Below are 15,418 nucleotides of genomic sequence, written 5' to 3'. Positions count from 1 at the left end.
GCAATTCAGTTGAAAAACTAAGTGAAATATATTACAAAGGAAAATATATTTCATAAATTAATGTGGTTGGCCCAGGTGTGCACTCTCTTTTATATTTCGTCACATAGCTGTATTCCTAACTTTTCAAGTGCGTTTCAACACACATAAATATGTAGCCTGGTAACAAAGCCATCAATATTAAAATAGCTGCTGAATTACTGAAGCGGGTGCCACTTTTTTTTTCTATCTACATCTTTTTACATGGTTTTTGCCAAGACTGGAATTAATACAAATACAACATGCATTTCCGGGGTTTTTTTTCCCCCCCCACTTGCAGCATATAAGTTTTATTACTGTGAGTGTGGTGTCCTATATCTGCCCAGTTAGAAGTGCGAAAAATAAATAAAAATATTAAATAGTGATAAAACAGAGCACTTAAATCCCTTTTAAAAGTCCTAATATTTGACACTCAAATCTGATCTCGACAAGGTATGATAAACAATATGTGACCCAAAACAAAATAGACAAAGACATGCAGAAACATTATGGCAAGAATTTGAGCAGTAGCCTCATTTCTGCTAAATGCATCCTCTCCTACCCCAAATCCAGTGAGTTCTCATATCTATGCATGGAGCATTTGTGGCCACAAACAGGAATACAACCCCAATTCTGGGCCCGACTCATACTTTTGAAGTTTGCGTGGCAGTGGTTGCTGCTGCATTGGAATAACATCATGCAGCCAACCTTTTGCCAGTGTAACAAGGTGCTCAGCCCATGCCACACTCAAGCTAGGCAAGCCCCCACGACACTGAAGCCAAGGAATTGGCGAGACCCCGGCACAGACACCTTGCCGAGAGCCTGGAGTTCCACCCTATCCAGCACAGCCGAAGCGCTCAGGCACACCGCTAGGGTGCTCGGAGGGGAGGCCCCAAGGAACTGCCAGAGACCCAATACACGCACACACACAAACACACACACAAACACACACACACACACACACACACACACACGCACACAACAAATCCTTTTGAGCCAAGTCGTGCCTGCAAGCCCTGGAGGCCCAGGACCATGCCACACAGTCCTGACTGCATGGATAAAACCTTCTTTTAATGCTATGTAATTACATTTAAAAAGTACAGTACAATAGCAATCATATTTTAAAAACTATGCACATTTTAATTAATTTTTTTTTCTCCTTTGCACAGAAAATGTCATGTTATATCCAATGTATAAATTACAGTATGAGAGAATGTGTCGCATTCTCATACCTTGATCTCTTAAGACTAAATTAAAAATTTACCCCCCCCAAAAAAAAGATGATTACCAAAATAATACTGAAATGGTCAAGTGTTCTCTCCTTTGCAGGAGTGATTCAGGATTCCCAGAAAGGAGCCGCAGTGGCACGTTCCTTCTCACTAAGTTGGAGGAACCAAGGAGACCTGGGTGGGACAGGAGTTCAGGAACCAATGAGGATTCGTTCTGCCACCACGTCAGGTGCTCCTGGTGTGGAGAAGGCCCGCAGCATTGTGCGACAGAAAGCTTCTGGTAGGGACTTATTTATTATGACAAACTTGTCATTGTCAAATGAAACGTTATCCACCATTCATCACAGCAGGTCATTCAAATTTCTAATTAGATTTGGAATTATATTCCCCTGTTCACAGCAATATTCTGTTAATAGAGTTATTATTGTTGCTATTTAATTATCGAGTCCCAATTATGACTGTTGCTAGATTTAGTTGAGGTCATAGTAGATTTTATTTAGGTGAATATTTTCTTGATCCTCTGCCTTGGTGTAAGAAGCTGAAGCCACAAAGCTTCTGGTGCTCTCAGATTCATTGACTGCACTGAGATCCATGTGAGAGGCCCATGTATACACCAGCCCAGGTGCCAATGAAAAGCCAAACACCAATGAGAGAAAGCCCCAGCAGATGGCCCCTATTGTCCCCCTCGCATGTCATTGCACACTGACTCCATTTCCATGTCTTGACAGTATGTCAAAGGCTGGCTTAGAGGAGCCATTGTTACAGTTCAGTCCAGACGCAGCAATGGCCCTTATCTGATGGCGATGTGGCAGGCTCATTATAAGTTGAGAAGAGTAACTCTCTAAAATGCATTTCTGAATTTTTGGTCTGGACTGAATGGGAAAGATAAAAGAAACAATCCCATTTCTTTTCTGCAATTACCCGTAATGCTCTGAAATGACGAGCTCGGTGAACAAGTAGCAGCATTTGAGCCTGAAGGAAAAAAAGTTCGGACTGCGTGCGTGCGTGCGTGCGTGTGTGTGCGTGTTTGTTTGTAATATATGAAAAACAACTGCTTCAAATTCCATGCCCTTTCTTTGGGCCTAATTGGATTTTCCCCAATGATCTTCAAAGGCACCATGAGCCCTTCTCTCTTCTCCTCCAAAGAACGTCCACACTTCATTGTGTGACAGTTTGTGATAGTTTCATTAAGAAGGTAATTAATGCTCATTAATATGTATTCCTGGCAAACAATGGCAAGCCACAGCAGGCACAATATATTACCCACTGAAGGTAGTAATTAAAAAGTACTGAAAAAGACAACAGCAAGGTCCCTTTTCATTGCTCAAATTGACATTAGGCTTGGAAGTGTCAACCACATCCAACAGCCATGCCTCATCGTTGACCGTCGGAAATTGGCTCTACTCATTCATGCAAATACAAACTCCTCTTGTTGTGCTTTAACATGTTTTACTGTGTCAGTGCTGTTTGGATTTCAGTACCGGTAATTGAAATCTAAATTATAATTTTGCAAGATACATTCATTCTCTTAAAGTTACCGGTAGTTAAAAACCTTTGCAGTATCAGGCAGTAGTGAATCCTCTGAAATCTTACTACACCAGATTTACCAAATTGACTATAACTTTGGACGAGAATATGATTTAGATGCAAATAAGGCATACAGTCAATGTAAAATCTCAACATGATTTTCTGTCTCTTTGTCTGGTGAAATCGGATTCTAGCTGTCAGTGTAAACATGAGAACAAACAACAATCTTAAAGAGGAAGTCCGTCTACAAATTATCTTTAAAATAATATGCTCTATGCGCCTCCACTCGTCTAAACACGGCATTTGGATTAATATTGTGTTTGTGGAATATAATTTAAGCAGCAAAATCTACCCGTTCTTAGGCATATCAATGGGTGACCATTTTGCCACATTGTGTCAACTGACATCACAGTTGCTCAAGGCTCAGGTAACAACAAATCATGGCTCACCTGTTTTGTGAAGATGAGTTTACCGTAAAGATTTTTTTTCAGTTGATGTCCCCTTTAAGAATTACTGTATGATTCAATTCAATGTTATTTATATGGCACCAATTCACAGCAGAGGTTTTCTCAGAGCACTTTACTCATGGAGCAGGTCAAAGACCACGCTCCACACTTATTTAAAGACTAACTGTGCCCCAACTGACCTTCACGTGAGGAAGCACTAGGTGACAGAGGCAAGGAAAAACTCCCTCCTAGGAACAGACCTGGAGCACACCCAAAACTCAATGTGGGGCGGCTGTCTGCCTCGCCCGGTTGGGTTAGAGAGTAGATAAGGAGATTTAATCAGGTCATCATCTGCTGTTATATATTTAACATTATGCATTTTAGTACATTTTGGTATAGATTTGTATTGCACTGCCCTCAAGTTGCTTTATGTGCCCATGAGTTTGAGTGTTTAGACTACTGGGGGCACATAGAACATATTTTTGAAAAGAGAATTTTTGATGGTGAAAGAGTGTAATGCTATATCTCAACAATGTAGTACTGCATAGTTCTCAGATTTAGCAGGTTTTCAGCAAATATCTTCAAACACATATCATGTATTTCGAAAGAAAACTCAAAAATCACTCTACCGGGTCTTTAATAAATGCATTTGTGCTGGGGGGGTTTCCCCACATACTGTACTCCCATCATTTTTAATACTGTCTTTATTCTCTTTATTCCTTCCTTTTTCGCATTCTGTTCTCTCTTTGGCTGATGGAAGCTAAACGAAGCCAGTCCATCAGCAACTGTGTTCACCTATGTGAGGCTTTGCCCACTACTAAAAGCGTTCCTAGCCTGCTCCACACTGTGAGCTCTTTCTTGCCTGGTATCTCTTCTGGTAACTCTACTTGCTCTCACAGACTCTCAGGTAAAGTGGCTTTGGAGAGGTGAATGTACAGTATTTGTGTGTTTGTGGCCTCCACCCATCCTGTATCATTCACCTGTCGTCCCATCATCAACTGTCTTCTGTACCACTCACTGGTGCAGAGGGTTTGGAGTGTTTCCACAGACTCTCCTGTGGAGAAAAACTTGGGCTTGCGCCTCCCATTACCACTGCATGTGTGCATGCCTTAATTTTTGCTCGTTTGTGTTTACACATCAGGATTTGTATACAGGTTGATTGATCATTTCACCATTGCTTCATTTTATGCTCTCCTTTGCCCTTTTGTCCAGACGTGGAGGAATGTCAGCTCTCAGAAGGGGGAGAAGAACTAGGGGGAGGAGATAGCCCGCTCCTTCGTAGCAGCAGCACCTCAGACATCACGCAGCAGCTTTCTGACACATTACAAGGTACAAACCTACAGTGCTGTGAAAAAGTATTCCATCTATCTATCTATCTATCTGTCTGTCTTTCGCTAAGTTGACATATGTAAATACAAAAGGCTGATTTTATTTATTAAGAAAAAAAAGTCCAACCCTGTCTGGTCCTATGTTGAAAAAATAATTGGTTGCTCATTTACAGAGAAGGTTTTTGTCATGTCGTTTATACTGTACAGCGCTGCCGAAAGCTCTTCTGTGTGAAATTTCTCCGCCACCATCTCTTCTGTTGGATGCATCTTTGGTCATAACTGCAGCACAACTCCCAAATTTATTTCTTTATTTTTTTAACTTCAAGCGACGATGCCTCGACAGCAAACGCCCCCTTGTGTTTCCATAATTGTAATAAAAATAATAACCTCTCATAATAACCTCTTCAACAATCAAACCTGAGAATTCCCGTATTTTCACAACCAAAGGACAGCACAGCATTAAGAGATCAGCATGAGCACAGACTTTGATAGTTGGTGGCTGGTGTCTGTGACGTGTCCTTACCGTTTTAATCAATGACAACATAATACATTTTTACAATAATAATCTAGTTTTTTTCCTCCCTTGTATCTCAAATTAGCTATTAAACATGATTTTGAGGTTGTGTTAATGTTAGTGCCGAGCTTTATGTGATAGCATTATCGAGAACTAAAAGTTCAGTCTTCACTGTAAATATATAGCACAGTATATACAGTAGAGTCAACAATTGGAAGGTGCCTGGTAGCTTGCAATATAAATATTACAATCTACAACAATGCACATCCATTCATAAAGTGGGTTGTACAAGAAAAAAGTCATCGTGTTTTACATGCAATGTAATCATATCTGTGACCACGTTTTTATTCCATCCCTATCTCTGTCTCTATTTATCTCACGTCCTGCTCTCCAGCCCAGAAGAGAGAGCCTTCACCTACTTCCTTTGGTTCCGATAGCGGAACATCGGAGAGGCGAGAGTGCAGTGAACTGCCAGTTGTGAGAAACCTATTTGTATTGTAATGTTGTATCACCTATGTCGAAATAGAATGAATGACAATGCCAATGTATTCTTTCTATTTTCTTGTGCTCGTAGATCCTGATCCGCCAAAGCAGCAGTCCAGTTGAGACAGAAAATAGTGCTGAGGGGTACCATCACTACTCAAGGGCCAAGCTCAGAGAGAAAAGTGAGAATAAAGTCTCTGATTATGTCCTCATCTGATCTATTAATTTAATGTTTACCTTAATTACTAAATTCTTCTGTTCCATTTCAAGCACAACTTCCGCTTGCCTTCATTTCCCAGGTGAGAGTATTAGCAGCGAGACATCGAATGGCTATTTGAATGAAGCTGAGGTCACCTGGCAGGTGTTTGACGAGGAGGCTGACAATCAGTCCACCCAGTCAGCTCACATGGACGTGACCGCTGACCCGCAGAGCCAGGGGAGTCTGCTTCTCAGTCACCATGAGGCTCTAGCAGGTGACAACTCACATTGCGTACAAGCTTCACCTGTGTGGGTTTTCGCGATTTTACTGCAGAAGACGTAGGAAGGTGGATGTAGTACAATAGATGCTTTAGTTTTAGTCTGCTGTGTAAGGATCGGGGTTTGTAGTTTCCTTCCATGAATGGAAGACAAAGTGAAGAAGGTCAATGTGCCGCTCAGTGAGACGTGTCCCTCACCCTGACACACCTGACACACTGTTGTGACTTTTATTTGTTTGTGATCATCATGAAGCTTTTGTCTTTGTCATTCTACTCCCCTCCCCAAACCCAATTTTATCTCTGTCCCTTGTTTATAGGTCCTGAGTGTTCTCTGTCTCCTCACTCTTCACCCCCACCCCAACACAACATCCACTTCCACTATCCTCAGAAACCCCCCGCCTCCCCAGCCTTAGTGGTGCACACTGAGTGCCCGCAGGATTGCCCCCTGGACGACAGCATTCATCAGTCTGTCTTACATATGCCACACCACTTGGGTACTGCTCCATAGCTGCCAATCATCACCGAGTCCTCATGCGCTCTAATTTTTAGCCTCAACCTTGACTTCACTTCTTGACATAGTTTTATCCTCACGGCTCACACATCACATCTTCACACATCTGTTGCTTCATTGAATTGAAACTAATAATCTCTCTATCGATCAGTGGTGACAAACATTCTGCATAAATTACCACAACTTTACCTGACACTTTTCAGTTTCTCATCTAACCCGTCTCCCTTTGTCACTGCTCTGTTGCCCACTAAGTGGTGCTGTCTTCCTACAAATCCATAAGAACTCATTTGGCTGTTGCACGTGACCATGTCTGTTTTCCAAAAGTATTTTTACAGTTTAGCACTTCAGTGGACAGGGATTGAATCAACTAGTGACAGCATGATCATCCCTGAATTACAAATTTGGACAAACATACCACATTATAAAGTCATAAAGTCTAAATGTTCATTCAGCACTTTTTGATTAAATCCTATGTCTCACTGAAGAAGGTTTTGACTCATTCTGTAACAGTCACAGCGACAAATCGGGTTGCTGCCAAAATAAAGTTTATTATCAAATCCAGACTTTCATGCTTTCTCTCCCCTTTTTGACCATGCAGACAGTAGCGAGTGTCTGACTGATGATGTCAGCATCATTGCGGGTGGGACCCTGACAGGATGGCATGCTGATTCAGCCTTTGTCCTGTGGAGGAGGATTTTGGGTATCCTTGGAGATGTCAACAACATCCAATGCCCCAAAATCCACGCCAAAGTGTTTTCTTATCTCTATGAGCTGTGGCAAAAACTTGCAAAGGTAAAATGGAAAACCAGTCAAACTTTCATATCAGTAAAAAAAAATCATCACACGCCATTTCCTGCAGAAATGACTGTTATTGGTCGTTTTAACTCCTCTCTGTTAAATTTGTGTTTCCAGATTCGAGATAACCTTGGTATCAGTGTGGACAATCAGTCTTCTCCCCCACAGCCTGCTTTCATTCCTCCACTCCGTATGCTTGCCTCCTGGCTATTCAGGGTACCAACAACACGTAACCCCTGACAACAGCAGTTAACATTACTAATACCGCTGAAGCATTATCTGAAAAATGTGCACCATTTTGTTATGGGTTTACAGAACAGAAAGGCAACTGAATGCTGTCTAATAGTTCTCAAAAAAAATTATGGTACCCTTGAGCAATGCAAATTGACAAAGATTCTGGGATCATGTCCTTGGACAGATGAGGCAAAATTAGATTTTTTTTTATTTTATTTTTTTCCAGGGCACACCATTGTATGAGAAGCTTACAAGGAACAATACTGTCCCTTTTTTGAAACATAGAGGAGACTCACTCCTGTTTTGTTGCATCCAATAGAGGAAATCTCAGGACTATGACAAAGACGCATTCTGTAGCAAAATGTGCTGCTCGGTTTCACTCAAAAATGGTCAACAACAAAGCATTGAACTGTTCTGTAGCAGCATTTTGAAGAATTAGGTCGAACACAATTTTTGTCCAGGCCAGAAATAATTCTGTTTGATCACAAAAAAAGAGAAAAAAAGAAATGACTGATTCTCAATAAGTAATTTTTAGCAAATGTGTACTCCAGATTTTTGTTCACCAACAATTTTGTCCGTGTTTAGTCATGATTTAATGCAACCTGTACTCTGCATTTCAGTAGTTTGGGCAACTGTCCCTTGATTTTCAAAGTTGCAAATTGCACAATTGAACCTCCAACAGTTTGTATACAACAAAGAATCAGCGATGATACCTTTAATAAGAAAACAATAACAAAAGTGTCTGAAACAGCTAGTGCAATTTGACTGACGGACCTTTTTCACAATGCATGTTCTTCTTCATGTTCCACACAGGCCACCATGCTACCAGCAGATTACAAAGAAGGCAAACTGCAGGCTTATAAATTGATCTGTGAGATGATGACCAGACACCAGGATGTCCTTCCCAACACTGATTTCCTGGTGCACCTCTACCACGTCATGCACAAAGGTTTTACTAGCAATGATCAGGTATGACCAGCAGGTTGCACCACTGTAACAGCATTTAATTCAAGCGCTTCGCTACACCTTGAAACCCCAAATGATCATTTTGTGTCATTTCTGGGAAACATTGGTTTACATTTGCTAGTAGTACTAAATTGACATTGACTACTGTTTTTCTTTCAGCAATTTGAATTGGTTGTAGTTCGGGTAATCATTCTTCATGTACACACTGAACAAAAAAATTAATGTAAAATCTCTTGTTTTTTCATAAGTAGGTGAACTCAAAGAGTTAAGACTGTCAATGTGCAACAAAACACCTTACTCCCAGTAATTGTTCACAAAATTGTCTAAATCTGTGTTAGTGTGCAGTCCTTCTTTGCCAAGATAAACTCACCACCTCGTCAGGCATTTCAAGATACTGGTTAAACTGTACGGTTGTTGCGCCGGTGTGAGCCCACCACAAAAGGCCACCCAAAATTGTGCAGTTTTCCTGTAACGGTGCTGGAGGTGGGCTCGACCAGTCAGTATCTGGTGTGACCACCATTTGCCTCATATGATGCAATACATCTTCCTCATATATGTAGCGTTGATCGGGTTGTTGCTTTTACGGCCTATGGAATGTCGGTCCACTCCTCTTGATTGGCTGTGCAAAGTTGTTGGATATTGGAAGGAACCAGAACATGCCGCTAGATACGCCAATCCAGAGCAAACAGAGCAAACATGCTCACTGTGTGTCATGTCTTTTGAGTATGCTGGTTATGCGAGAACTGGGATGTTTTCAGCTTCCAGGAGTTATGTGCAGAGCCTTGCAATATGGGACCGTGCATTAACATGCTGCAACATGAGGTGATGGTCGTGGATGAATGGCACAATGGGCCTCAGGATTTTGTTTCTGTATCTCTGTGCCATCAATAAAATGACCTGTGTTCATTGTCCATAATATGATGAACCCAGAGAGATGCTTTCTGAAAGTTTGCGCAATAATTCTAATGCTAGCTTATTGTTGCAGCAGATTTCAAGGTTTGTGTAGTTGTGAGCCTAATTGGATGTATTGGCAAATTCCCTGAATCAACATTGTAGACTGCTTTTTGTAGGGAAATAAAAATTCTATTCACAGGCAACCACTGTGGCGAACATTAATGCAGGCAGTGTGTCAACTGCACGCTTTTGAAAAAGTTATGGGGTTGTGCTGTGTGATAAAACTACAATTGAGTGACCTTTTATTGCCAAAGGCAGACCTGTGCCACAAACCTGATGGCTCCTCAGGATCTTCATACTCCGCACTTGTGAGGTGAATGAGAAGCACTCAATGATTTTTTTTTTTTTTTTAGGATATTTGAGAGAAAGAGGGCTTTTGTGTCCATAAGACAAGTCTTTGCTCATGAAAAATGCGAGGGAAAAAAAACAAAAGTGATGCATTTGTATTTTTTCAGTGTAACATGAAAATGATAACTGTGCTGCAGCCTTTCTTTTTCTTCCAGCATCAGTTTCTGACCTCACACATTTCCACAGACACAATCACACCCTTGCAGAGTGTGACCAATTAAAGCTGCAACGTGGGACTTTATTCTTCATTCCATTTCAGATCCTGGAAGCATAGCGGCCGAGGACCCTTTTCCACATTGTATACTTTGGTGAACTTAGTGAGGATGCACATACAGCATATAGTCTCGGCAGTAGGCACAGTATCTTCGCTTTTGATGTCATGTTAAATAATTGCCTGCCAACCAGCTGTGTTGAAGAATTCTGCTGTCTTTTGGCATCTTCCGGTCTTCCTTTCGTCGCACCCTTCATCATATTTAAATCTGGCCTAGCTCCACTCCTTCCAGACGATGTAGAGTGGAGATGAATGAAGGGACCCTCGCCCCCACCCAGAAACAAAGAACGGGATAAAAGTGTGGATGGGGGGTATTTTGGATACAAGTATGTGTGTGCGTGTGCAGTTGCCCTGCTGGCTGGGTTTCCGTTGCACCTTGGCAGTGCGACAAGCTTATTAGAATGTTTTCAATATCGTTCAATAATGTTTTGAGCCCCTGCCGCGTATTCGTGATTAATTAAGGATTGACGTCTGTCGCGCTCCCTTAGACTGACAAGTCGGCCGGAGGCCCAGTGTGGGCTGGCCTTGGTGTGTGTGTGTGTGTGTGTGTGTGTGTGTGTGTGTGTGTGTGTGTGTGTGTGTGTGTGTGTGTGTGTGTGTGTGTGTGTGAAGGAGCGGGAGGACAGCCAGGGGATTGTAGTGTAGAGTGGAGCAATGAGGGGGGCACGCTGAGGAACAAGGCAACATTCTCTCGCTTTTGTTACAGCTCTGTATAATGCGTCAGGGGGCCAGAGCCAGGCTGGCCACTGAGGCGTGCTCAAATTGGCCAGAGAAAAGAGTCCTCACACCACACAATAGAGGACAGCCGCGCGCCTGCTTAACATAAGAAAGTGGCTCTTACTCTACCCCTCCTCCTCTCTCTCCGCCTCTAAACCACCTTACCCCACCCAAAAAGAGGAAAAAGCAGATCTTTTGATGTGTATATAAATTAGCTAAAGATTTTGGAGTCATCCGTTCTGTGCATTTGTTGTAGATGGCTTTTAAATTGCGGTTTGTAATTACTTGCGTTCGTAGTTTGATAATTGAAGATATGATCATTTATAATATGCTTCGGCACAGATAAATTGACATAATGATATAATCTGTTGTAAAACACTCATTGGGCGGGGGTGGGGGTCCCATGCAGTGTAAGTCGTCACCATTAAATTCAGTTAAGCGTCGAGCAAATTGACAGTTCCCTTCGAGGGATTGTCCCTTCAACTGACAAGAGGGACAAGGTCATGGCCATTGTCCTTGTAGTTTGTCCTCCTCTGCTCTCATAAAGACCTGACATGCCATGACAGCGGTAATCCAACCAAGAGGTCAACAACTTAAGTAGCTGCTCCCCAATTTGGTCCAGGTACATGTTTTTGACACTTGAACAGATATTTGCAAATATGACTCTCAAGAAGCTTTCTTCCAACTTTTATGGGCAATCCCATTCATTTTTTTTTCTCATTCGTTGATTTATTTCGTCGAAATGCAGAAATGTCCCTATTTAGGGTATAAGATTGGAGACAAATAATTGTATTTTACGGATGACATAATGTCAGAGACAACCCTGTCACTCCAGAAGCCGGCAGGTGGACAGGAAGTGCTCTGTTTGAAACGAGGTCAAGGGAAAAGGTCTGAGGTGGCTCAATTCCGAGGTACATTAATGCTTCTTTGGTTGATATGTGGGACCATGCCTTTCGCCAACACAGGCCTCAATTCCCATTTTTATACACTCCTTAAATTTAGGCACCAGAAAACACTTTGCATTCTCCATTTGTGTCCTCCTCTAAAATGCTCATTTCAGGCAATCAAGCAACAGTTTGTTGCTCACTAATTACCTTTGACTGCACTGCACATTATGTTGCAGAGGTCAATTACCTACAAAATGAGGGTAAAATGCACCCTCAAGCTCTCCCCGCCAATTTTCTGCAGGCAGTGTATCCTGTTGGATCCGCTTCCTGCATATTACCTCTGTGTTTATTCTCGTTCTTTTCGGTTCAGCTGCACTCTGTGTTTGTCAAAGCTCCGGGTTATGGGTGAAGATAGAAAGGAGGGTTCCGTAAACCCAAGAGAGTGGAGAAAAATTGTATCTGTTTGTGTTTGCCGAGTTGCTCTGTTAGTTTAGATAGAAACGGGCGCCGATGTTTGAACTGTGGGATTTGCACAGGTTTATAGCCAAGAAGACAGGTGTTTTCAGGCTGGACCTTGCCTTTGTACACACGCATGCACGAGTGGAGTGGAAGATAAGAGAGCGAACGGGCACAGTGCATACTCATACGCAGTGCATGTGTTTTATCCTGCGCTGACCACAATCACTGTTGTATTCCAAGCTACAAACACAACCGGTGTTTTACCGCGTTATCCTATGTTCTATTTGCCGTTCCAACCGTGATCCAACTACGTTTTTCACTACACATCCTTGAGCGGTTTATGCAACCTACTTAGCAAATGCCACTGTTGAAAGAATACCCATCTGCCAATGAGCTGCCTGTAGCTCAACAATACAGCATCATGCCTACAGCACAAATTACTGGTTTTCCTATCTGCGTACATAAATGCCATTCACAAAGGTTATAATCTTTTGTTTCCCTATTTTTCCTCCCTGGCAATCCATCTGCTGCCTCTCTTTTTCTGCTGTCTTTCTCTGCCACTCTCGTTATTTTCTGTTGCTGATTTTTAGTATCCCGTCGACTGCCTTGCCACACTTAAAATGTTGAGGCGACCCGTTGCAGGGGGGAAAAAAAAAAGCTTTCTCCCTACAATGTCTCAGACATTGTGCCCCATTTACAAAACAATTCTGTCCTTGTGTACCTCCAACCAAGAGGCTGTGTCCAGGTCAAATTTACAAAGCTTGTTTAACTGCAACTCTGCTGTATGATTGAATCCCATTTCCACTGAAGTCGGGACGTTGAGTATAAATGTAAATCAAAACAGAACATAAAAGTGGTTCACTTTGTGAAAGGAGTCTGAAGATAACAAGATACGAGCTTGCCTTTGACTGGTGAGATGGAAAGTGTGTGATGAATGAGTGTCAAAAATCAGGCTTGTATTTGTTTTTTTATTTATTTTATTTACAGCTCAGCATCTACAGTAGTTTCCTATCAACATGATGCCAGATTTCTTCGTCATGTCTTCAGAATTTTTCATTTCATCTGCTTTTGAAGTCTTTTGGTTTTCCTAAATGGTACTTGAAGCACTGTTGCATTCAGTTTCATTTTTTGCACCTCACTGTATCGCTTAAGAAGAAGTTGGACAACCATATATTTTGAATCGGTCTTTTTCTGGCCACTGGATATTTGTGGTTCATTACATTTTTTTTTTATTCTTTCTTTTTTTTTTTTTTTTAATCCAAAAGATGTATTTTATGAACAAACAAAAAAATACAGAAAATTCCCATTCATTTTAAGGGAAAATGTTTTATCTGTGTGTGTGTGTGTGTGTGTGTGTGTGTGTGTGTGTGTGTGTGTGTGTGTGTGTGTGTGTGTGTGTGTGTGTGTGTACACACACACACACACACTTATGGATTATATACATATTTCACAGTAATCAGACAATTAATTGGTAATGAGCTTTTTTCTGCCAACTATTGGAATCAGCATTGGCCCCCAAAAAAATCTATCTCGGTCGAGCTGGAGTAAACATGCCCCTGTCACAGCTTTTTTGGAACTTTGTTGATGGCATCAAATTCGAAATGAGTGAATAGTTGAAAATGTGTACGTTGAATAATCAATAACTTGTCTTTTTAGTGTAGTCCAGTGTTTCATCAAGTACCGGTGTACCAGTAACATACTGAGATATTTAGCCGGCAAAAATGACTCGATACCATCGTTTTGAAGCACAAAGACAGAAAATGTAGTGAAAGCACTCCACCTCTGTATAAGAAGGGGCAGGTGTGCAGTATGTCGTACAAATATAAAGATAGAAGGAAGAAGATGGGGTGACATTATGGGGCTGTGTTGGGCCATCATGTAGCTACAGACTGGACCAGTACAAATTTATCCACTTAAATCAATCCGCCCATTTTACTGCATCGCCTGTTCTGTGTGTGTTATGATTAAATCCTTTCTCGAAGTATTGTATAATCTCAAAGTCAAACCGTTGGTATTGTGACAAGACAAGTGTATTCAATTTACTATAGGTCGAACAGAATGTGCAAATCATTGTATTCTATTTTTATTTATTTCACATAACGTACCAAATGCATTGTAATTGCGGTGTGTACTTACGTGAATTCCATTGTTGCTACCCGCTACTGCAGATATTAAAAGTTAATGAGATATTTTTGTCACCAGGATACTTTGAACACCATTATCAGTTCCTGCTCTCCAAGATTTTTCTTCCTCGGCCTGCCGGGTTTCACAATGCTGGTTGGCGATTTTATCACTGCTGCTGCCCGTGTCCTCAGTTGTGACTCTGCAGAGGTACACCCAGGCTTGAACGTCTTTCCGTATTCTTCCCACCCTGCTTTACGCGAAGCAGAACAGTTGATGCATCATTTTTTTTTCCATGCCAAAAGTTGTAAAGGATACCAAAATAAGTACTGTATCTAGTACCATGCTATTATAGGGCAGCCTTTTGTGGGTGGTCCCGTATTCAGCGGTTTGCCACTGGTAGGGTGGATCTAGACACACTGAAGTCCGCTGAGTTAGTTGAAAGAGAATTGTCCGTCAAATGACATCATAATGGATTTATAACCAACCCGTAAATTGTACCTTACACTATTTATGCACACCATTAATAAGAAAAAGATAAGAAAACCTTTGTCTCACAATGGAGAAATTCCCATAGATTAACTTTCCTGTTTATATTTATTGCTATTTATTTTTAATTACTTTAAAAGTTAATACATTTCGAAAAAGATTTTGAGTCAATGTGATAGATGTCTTTTTTCCTTGCGCTAGGCTCCCAGGATGGAGGCTCAAACAATTCTTGGCTCGTTAGTGTGTTTCCCAAACCTTTACGTCCACGTTCCAGTCCTGCGGAGTGTCCCCGGCTCTGATGATGTCCTTGTAGGAAAGGAGGATATCAAGGTAAATCACCAAAGTGGGCAAATCCTCAAGGGGAAATTATTTTTAGTATTTTTCATTACTGTATAGGCTTTAAAACCACGGTTGACTTCAATCCCAGGATGCACATTGTAATCTATGGAGTCCATGTGAGCGGAAGGACAAGACTATAATCTGATAATGTGTTTTTGCACTTCAGGATTATCTTGTCAATATCCTGCTTGAGGCTGCAACAAAGGAACACTGTGAAGGGGCCAGGTATGTACTTACATTGATGAAATGGCGTGTTTAACGTTGATACCATGTAATGCACACGAATAGGAAATCAAAAATAGAATGATG

At 41.5% G+C, this 15,418-nt stretch overlaps 1 protein-coding gene across 5 annotated transcripts in view; it reads left to right on the top strand.

Annotated features, from left to right (window-relative positions):
- ralgapa2 (Ral GTPase activating protein catalytic subunit alpha 2) overlaps positions 1 to 15,418 on the top strand; it is an 89,486-nt gene that overhangs the window by 24,650 nt on the left and 49,418 nt on the right. For 3 of the 5 annotated variants that reach the window (XM_019878275.1, XM_019878276.1, XM_019878278.1), the window contains exons 16-28: positions 1,345 to 1,524; positions 3,978 to 4,124; positions 4,430 to 4,546; positions 5,454 to 5,536; positions 5,634 to 5,724; positions 5,842 to 6,015; positions 6,336 to 6,512; positions 7,128 to 7,321; positions 7,442 to 7,540; positions 8,372 to 8,527; positions 14,363 to 14,491; positions 14,972 to 15,100; positions 15,276 to 15,334. In XM_019878275.1, the coding sequence (XP_019733834.1) occupies positions 1,345 to 1,524; positions 3,978 to 4,124; positions 4,430 to 4,546; positions 5,454 to 5,536; positions 5,634 to 5,724; positions 5,842 to 6,015; positions 6,336 to 6,512; positions 7,128 to 7,321; positions 7,442 to 7,540; positions 8,372 to 8,527; positions 14,363 to 14,491; positions 14,972 to 15,100; positions 15,276 to 15,334 (1,735 nt within the window). The remainder of the gene's footprint in view (positions 1 to 1,344; positions 1,525 to 3,977; positions 4,125 to 4,429; positions 4,547 to 5,453; positions 5,537 to 5,633; positions 5,725 to 5,841; positions 6,016 to 6,335; positions 6,513 to 7,127; positions 7,322 to 7,441; positions 7,541 to 8,371; positions 8,528 to 14,362; positions 14,492 to 14,971; positions 15,101 to 15,275; positions 15,335 to 15,418) is intronic. The other 2 variants (XM_019878277.1, XM_019878279.1) reach the window with 2 other exon arrangements.

Source organism: Hippocampus comes, unplaced genomic scaffold, assembly GCF_001891065.2.
Source record: "Hippocampus comes isolate QL1 unplaced genomic scaffold, H_comes_QL1_v1.1 scaffold470, whole genome shotgun sequence".
NCBI lineage: Eukaryota > Metazoa > Chordata > Actinopteri > Syngnathiformes > Syngnathidae > Hippocampus > Hippocampus comes.
Note: the sequence above shows the minus strand (reverse complement) of the source record. Positions and strands in the feature narration are given on the sequence as shown.